At 38.3% G+C, this 6,953-nt stretch overlaps 1 protein-coding gene across 1 annotated transcript; it reads left to right on the forward strand.

Annotated features, from left to right (window-relative positions):
• The first annotated feature begins 589 nt into the window (after positions 1-589).
• LOC139846810 (protein SRC2-like) lies at positions 590-1,216 on the forward strand. Its single transcript, XM_071836345.1, has one exon. The coding sequence runs from the start codon at positions 595-597 to the stop codon at positions 1,210-1,212; it is 618 nt and encodes a 205-aa protein (XP_071692446.1). The 5' UTR covers positions 590-594; the 3' UTR covers positions 1,213-1,216.
• The last annotated feature ends 5,737 nt before the right edge of the window (positions 1,217-6,953 follow it).

The following is a 6,953-nucleotide window of genomic DNA, read 5'->3' on the forward strand; positions in this document are numbered from 1 at the left end:
GACTAGGTCAGTCGGCAGACTATCCAGTAACATTACACATTACATTTAAACGATTACAAATATATAAAGTAACAAAACGACAATCAACGTTTAACAATATTACAGGTTACAACATGATCGAATTAAACCATAGTCGACCGACATAGGATCTGGGATATTTAAGCCAAGTTAATCTCCACTAATTTGGTTAATCACTCTACACATTTTACATACATACAAACAGTTCTAAGTCCGGTTTCACTCAATCTTCATGTCCAAATACCACAGAATGTCAGTCTAGGCTTCGTGTTTATCAAGATCTAATCTTGGTTTGATTCGTACGAACCCGAAAACCCTTAGATATTCGTTTAAGCTCGTTCTAGTGTTATTCCGCCTATAAATCGTGTTAGGTTGATTCTAAGATCCTCTCCCAGCGTCTACAATAATAATAACAATACATATTAATATTAATTATCCATCGAGTTTTCCGTGTATACAATCCCACATATCATCGCTCTATAAAAACCTTGTCATCATCATTATCATCATCATCTGTTAATAGCTTTAGTTATCATCGATATCTCAGCTCTCAAACAAAAACCTCAAAAAAAAATCATGGAACGCAGAATATTGCATCTCACTTTAATCTCCGCAAAGGGACTCAAAAACCACCGAAGTATTTTCTTCGGTAAAAATAGTGATACATACGCCGTCGTTTCAACCATCAACGGTAGTAATAACAGATTAAGAGAGAGTTATAATGCTGTATTTACCCCGATGGCAAGTGTCCACAGTAAAGAAAACGCATGTACGGATCCACAGTGGAATTATCCGATGGATTTTGAAGTTGAAGAAGGTGTGTTACAAAGAAACGAGTCAACACTTGTGATTCAAATCAAAGGTGTAAGAATGTTTGGGTGCAACAAATTATTAGGAATAGTCAACGTTCCGGTCAAAGAACTTCTAGAACGTGAAACGGCCGATGTAGGAAGTATGATGCAGCAGGTGGTTAGTTATGAATTAGAAAAGGCGTCCGGGAAATTATATGGTGGGGTTGTTACATTCCGTTACTACTTTGGTGAGAAATTTAAGCGACCGGTGGTGGTCCCCACCAAATCGGTTAGTGTACCGCGTTATGAACCTGCTCCGGTTAGGAAGGTAATTAGGAAAGAAAGTGATGATTCTGATTCTGATGATGAGTTTATGTTGGCGTTGATTGCTGCGATCATATGATGTGTCTACTTTAATCGTATTTTTCTTACTTTATTATACTCTATTTGATTTTATTTGATTATTGTACATACAATGACAAAATTACTTGATTCCTCTGTTGTTCCATTATAATATGGGTGGTGACTGGTACATTGTTTGCAACTTAATTGATACGTGATTCTTAACAAAAAATATTATGTCAGTCTTATAAGGTTTTATATATCCATGTAACTACACTAATATGTTAAGCATAAACATAAACATGTATACCATTATCCATGTGATAAATACTATCGTGGTCCTGGATACTAAATCACAGTAACTCATACCAGACATCATCAGTTATCAGTCCTAAACTTGAATACATGTCCTGATACTGCTTTAGTTTAATGATCAATCCTAAAATCTACATATGTATGTATTTGAATTTGGAGTTCTTGATTTGGATGAACATGGTGGAAAAAACAAGCTGCTTTTTAAAGCATTTATGCAAAAGAGGCCAGTACATGTTGTTCCATCTTCAATTCATTGCCGCTGCGATGGGTCCTATGATTATTGGCCACCAATGGCAATAAGAAAGATGTCAAATTTTGCATCATAAGTACCATTAGGGGGTTTATGATCATGTAGACAATTACATGTAAGGATATTAGGACCCAAAACAACGCAAGTGATTCAACAAGATCACTCACCGATAGTAATTCTACAAGATTACTAACTCACTTAATGAACGAAAGATTATAAATGCAAGAAATGTAAAGCGACACAAGAGATAACGTGGTTATATGCAATCGTTGTGATTGCTTTAGTCCACGGACCAACTAGAGAATGTATTTACTGAATATTTTTGTGGTGTGTTTACAATGAGTTACAAGAGGGTCTATTTATAGAATGGTTTAAGGAGTAAGCTAAAAACAATTCCTTGAAGCTTCATGGAAGTTTCCTGACAGCTTCATGGAGGCTACATGTGAATTTCCTCACAACTTTGTGGAAGCTACATGTGAATTTCCTCACAACTTTGTGGAAGCTACATGTGAGTTTTCATGTGAGTTTCCTAACAACTTCGTGGAAGCTTCGTGTGAGTTTTCTGGAATCTTCTCTCTAATTGTTTAAAGTTCTCCATATCTCCAACAATCTCCCACTTGGAGACTTTGAACAAACCCAACCTTCGTCAACCCAAAATATCAACGATCTAACCAAGAAAGTTAAACCACCATTATATCGCCAAACTCCATTTGGGACACGCACACTCAACACATACTTCGGATGAGCAGACTTTCGATACAAGGTCTTCAACACTACTTGTTAGAATTGAAACATTAACTCTCTAATTCTCTAGTTGGGGTCTTCTCTCATCAATTCATTAGAAGACCAATTGAGGTAATGCAAAACCTCAATTTCTCTGTCGTAACAACCTTAGTAAACATATCAGCAGGATTCTTCGTACCAAGGATTTTCTCCAAGAATAAAGTGCCATCATTTATATGTTGTCGAATAAAATGATACCTTATCTTGATGTGTTTTGTACGACTATGAAACACCGGATTCTTCCCAAGATGAACCGCACTTTGATTATCACAATTCAAGACGCAATAGTCTTGTCTTTTACCCAACTCACCTAAGAAGTTTTTCAACCAAACAAGCTCTTTAGAAGCTTCTGCAATAGCCATATATTCGGCTTCGGTGGTTGATAAAGCAACACTCTTTTGTAGTCGAGACAACCAACTAACCGCCGTCTTCCCTATTGTGAAAACATAACCCGTAGTGCTTTTCCCCGAATCGTCACATCGACCCAAATTAGCATCCGCATAACCTCTAAGTATGACATTGCTTTTAGAGAAGCACAATCCCATATTAGAAGTACCTTTCAAATAACGAAGTAACCATTTAACCGCTTCCCAATGCTCTTTCCCCGGATTAGACATATAACGACTTACAACTCCCACTGCGTGAGCAATATCGGGTCTTGTACAAACCATGGCATACATAACACTATCCACGGCCGATGCATATGGAACCTTTTCCATCTCCATTTTGTCTTCTTCCGTTTTAGGTGATTGACTTTTCGATAGCTTTATCGTGCTACTCAAAGGCATAGAACGAGCCTTTGAATTTTCCATGTTAAACCTCTCTACAACTTTCTCAATATATTTGGATTGAGACAAGTATAGAGTACCCTTCACACGATCACGCACAATACTCATGCCAAGCATTTGCCTAGCACCACCAAGATCTTTCATCTCGAATTCACGGGAAAGTAATCCCTTCAACTTGTTAATTTCTGACATGTTGGAACCTGCAAGTAACATGTCATCAACATACAACAATAAGATTATGTAAGAAGACTTGAATTTCTTCAAGTAGCAACAGTGATCCGCTTCACATCTTAAGAAACCAATTTTCTTCATAAACTCGTCAAACTTCAAGTACCATTGCCGAGGTGCTTGCTTCAATCCATACAAACTTTTCTTTAGCTTACAGACCCACTTCTCTTTACCCTTTACCTCAAAGCCCTCGGGTTGCCTCATATAGATCTCTTCATCAAGGTTACCATGTAAGAATGCGGTCTTCACATCTAGTTGCTCTAGATGTAAGTCTTCGGATGCAACCATAGAAAGTACCAAACGAATAATAGTCATCTTCACCACCGGTGAAAATATCTCTTGGTAGTCAACTCCTTTCTTTTGTTGAAAGCCTTTAACCACCAAACGAGCCTTGTACCTTTTCTTGCCATCCAACTCATTCTTGATTCGATACACCCATTTACTTTGCAACGCCCTTTTATCATGAGGTAACTTCACTAGTGACCAAGTTTTATTCTTCTCAAGTGACCCCATCTCTTCTTTCATGGCAAGCTCCCATTGTATGGATTCTTTTGTCTTCCTTGCCTCAAAGTAACTTTCGGGTTCACCATTCTCGGTATAGAGCAAGTAGTTTGCTGATGGAGAATACCTAGGATTAGGTTTGGGCACTCTAGTCGAGCGTCTTAGTGTAGGAGGAACCGAAATAGTTGGACCGGTTTCATTTGTGTCCTCCTCAACACTAGAACTCGCACTATGTTCGGAATCATCACCGCTTTCCGAACCATCTCCATCATTAGCATTTTCCGACGCCTCACCGTTCATTGGCAATTCATTGTTTCCCGTACTCCCACTAGAACCTGTAAGATCATCAATAGAAACATCGTCAAAAGTAACATGACCCGGTTTAGGACTCCCTGTTTCCGGTTTGCCATAGACCGAATCTTCATCAAAAGTAACATCGCGAGAACGAATTACTTTTCTAGCCTAGTTATCCCAACAACGATAACCCATTTCATCCGACCCGTAGCCAATGAAAATACACTTCTTTGACTTAGCTTCAAGCTTGTCTCTATCCGCATCTTTGGTCTTCACATATGCATTACACCCAAAGATCCTAAGGTGATCATAACTCACCTTCTTACCTTGCCATTCTTCCTCGGGAATTCGGAAACCCAACGGTGTTGAGGGTCCCCTATTTATCAAATAAGCCGCCGTGTTAACCGCATCCGCCCAAAACATTTTAGGCAAACCGGCATGTAGTCTCATACTCTTAGCCCTTTCATTTAACGTACGATTCATACGTTCGGCGACCCCATTGTGTTGCGGTGTCTCCGGTACCGTTTTCAACATTCTAATACCGAGCTTTGCACAATGGTCTTTAAACTCAAGACTACCATATTCCCCTCCATTATCCGACTTCAAGCACTTGACCTTCAAGTTAGTCTCATTTTCTACCATAGGTTTCCACTTTACAAATGTATTAAATACATCAGATTTAGCTTTACGAAAATAAACCCATACCTTTTGAGTGGAGTCGTCAATGAAGGTGACATAATAGCGAGAACCTCCATGTGATTCTACATTGGTTGGACCAAACACATCCATATGAACAAGCTCCAATTTCTCCAACTTAGGAGCATTTCCCGATTTCCCAAAAGTCACCTTCTTTTGCTTCCCGTATACACATAGTTCGCAAAATCCAAGTTCTACCTTTTTCAAATCTGGAATTCTCCCACTCGAAACAAGCATCTTCATACCCTTCTCACTCATATGCCCGAGTCTTCGGTGCCATAGAGTTGATTCGGACTCAACATTAACCGTAGCAACCACCGTATCTTCATCAAACACTTCAACCATATAAAGAGTTCCCCTTTTATGTCCACGAGCCATGACACAACTACCCTTAACCACCTTCCATTGGCGGTTTTCAAAAGTAACCGCGTTACCTTCATCATTTAATTGACCAACTGAAATAAGTTTCCTTTTTAATTTAGGAATGTACCTTACGTTTTTCAAGGTCCAATTAGAGCCAAGAGTAGTCTTCAATACAACATCTCCAATGCCCTCTATATTGAGTTGTTTGTCGTCCGCCAATCTCACCTTACCTTGATATGGACGAAAATTCTTCATCATGCTTTTGACATGAGTAGCATGAAACGAAGCTCCCGAATCCAAAATTCAAGACTCCATAGAATTTTCAACACTACATAAAAGTGCATCATCACTTTCTTCCTCGGTCAAGTTCACACCTTTCGCCGGACCATTTTTACAATTCCTTTGAAAGTGTCCTTTTTGATTGGAACCCCAACAAACAGCTTCACTTCTATCTTTCGATGGATACCTCTTCTTAGACTTCTTTCTACCCTTCTTCTCACCGCGATCAAATTTCCTACCACGGTTGTCGGTACTTAACAAAGAGCCGGATGTCGATTCCCCAGAGTTTCTCCTATGAGTATCTTCACCAAGAATCAAATCCCTTATTGCTTCAAACGCTAGCTTAGTAGTTCCCGTAGAGCTACTAACCGCGATAACCGTACCCGACCAACTTTCCGGTAATGATGAAAGCAAGATTAGTGCCTTTAACTCATCATCAAACACAATATCTACCGATGCTAACCTCGATATGATGTTGTTGAACTCGTTGATATGATCCGTTGCACTCGTACCTTCCTTCATCTTCGTATTGAACAATTGTCGCATGAGAAAAACCTTATTAGAAGCGGTAGGTTTCTCATACATATTAGAGAGTGCTTTCAAGCAAGCAAACGTCGTCTTCTCATTCACAACGTTGTATGCAACGTTCTTAGCAAGTGAAAGACGAATAGCGCCCAAAGCTTGACGATCCAAAAGCGTCCAATCGGCATCGTTCATGCTTTCAGGCTTGGTCTCTTATAAGGGTTGGTGTAGCTTCTTTTGATACAAGTTGTGACAACCCGGAAATTTCCAACCAAATTTAAACTTTAATCTTTATATGTTTCCGACACGATAAGCAATATTTGTTAAGTTAAATTTCAAGAATTTTAAACTATGTTCATACATTCATTCAACCTCAACCAAGTTCCAACGATTCACGAACCATTAAACGAATATGATTATATATGTATATGTGTATATATATTATAACTTGAAACGTAAACAAAATATTAGATTAAATACTTTATATGATTGTATCTGTTTCAAAATGTTTATCAATGGAATTAGAAGATAAGATCAAATGATTGAATTATCAGATATATTGAATTATTATTACAAGTCTCCGTTGAAAGGCCCACGTTGATTTGAGAAATCTTTCCATTTTAACAATATTCGGAAAATGGTAAAGTGATTTTTAAATAAGAATAAATTGTCAATCATTGAGAACTAGACAAAGGATAGTGGAAGATTGAATCTCATAAAGACTCGATTGATCTATTTAGTTTCAAACGTACAAAAACGTTTTTAGTTTAAAAAGAACTTTAT

The sequence above is a fragment of the Rutidosis leptorrhynchoides genome, chromosome 5 (genome assembly GCF_046630445.1).
Source record: "Rutidosis leptorrhynchoides isolate AG116_Rl617_1_P2 chromosome 5, CSIRO_AGI_Rlap_v1, whole genome shotgun sequence".
NCBI classification, from domain to species: domain Eukaryota; kingdom Viridiplantae; phylum Streptophyta; class Magnoliopsida; order Asterales; family Asteraceae; genus Rutidosis; species Rutidosis leptorrhynchoides.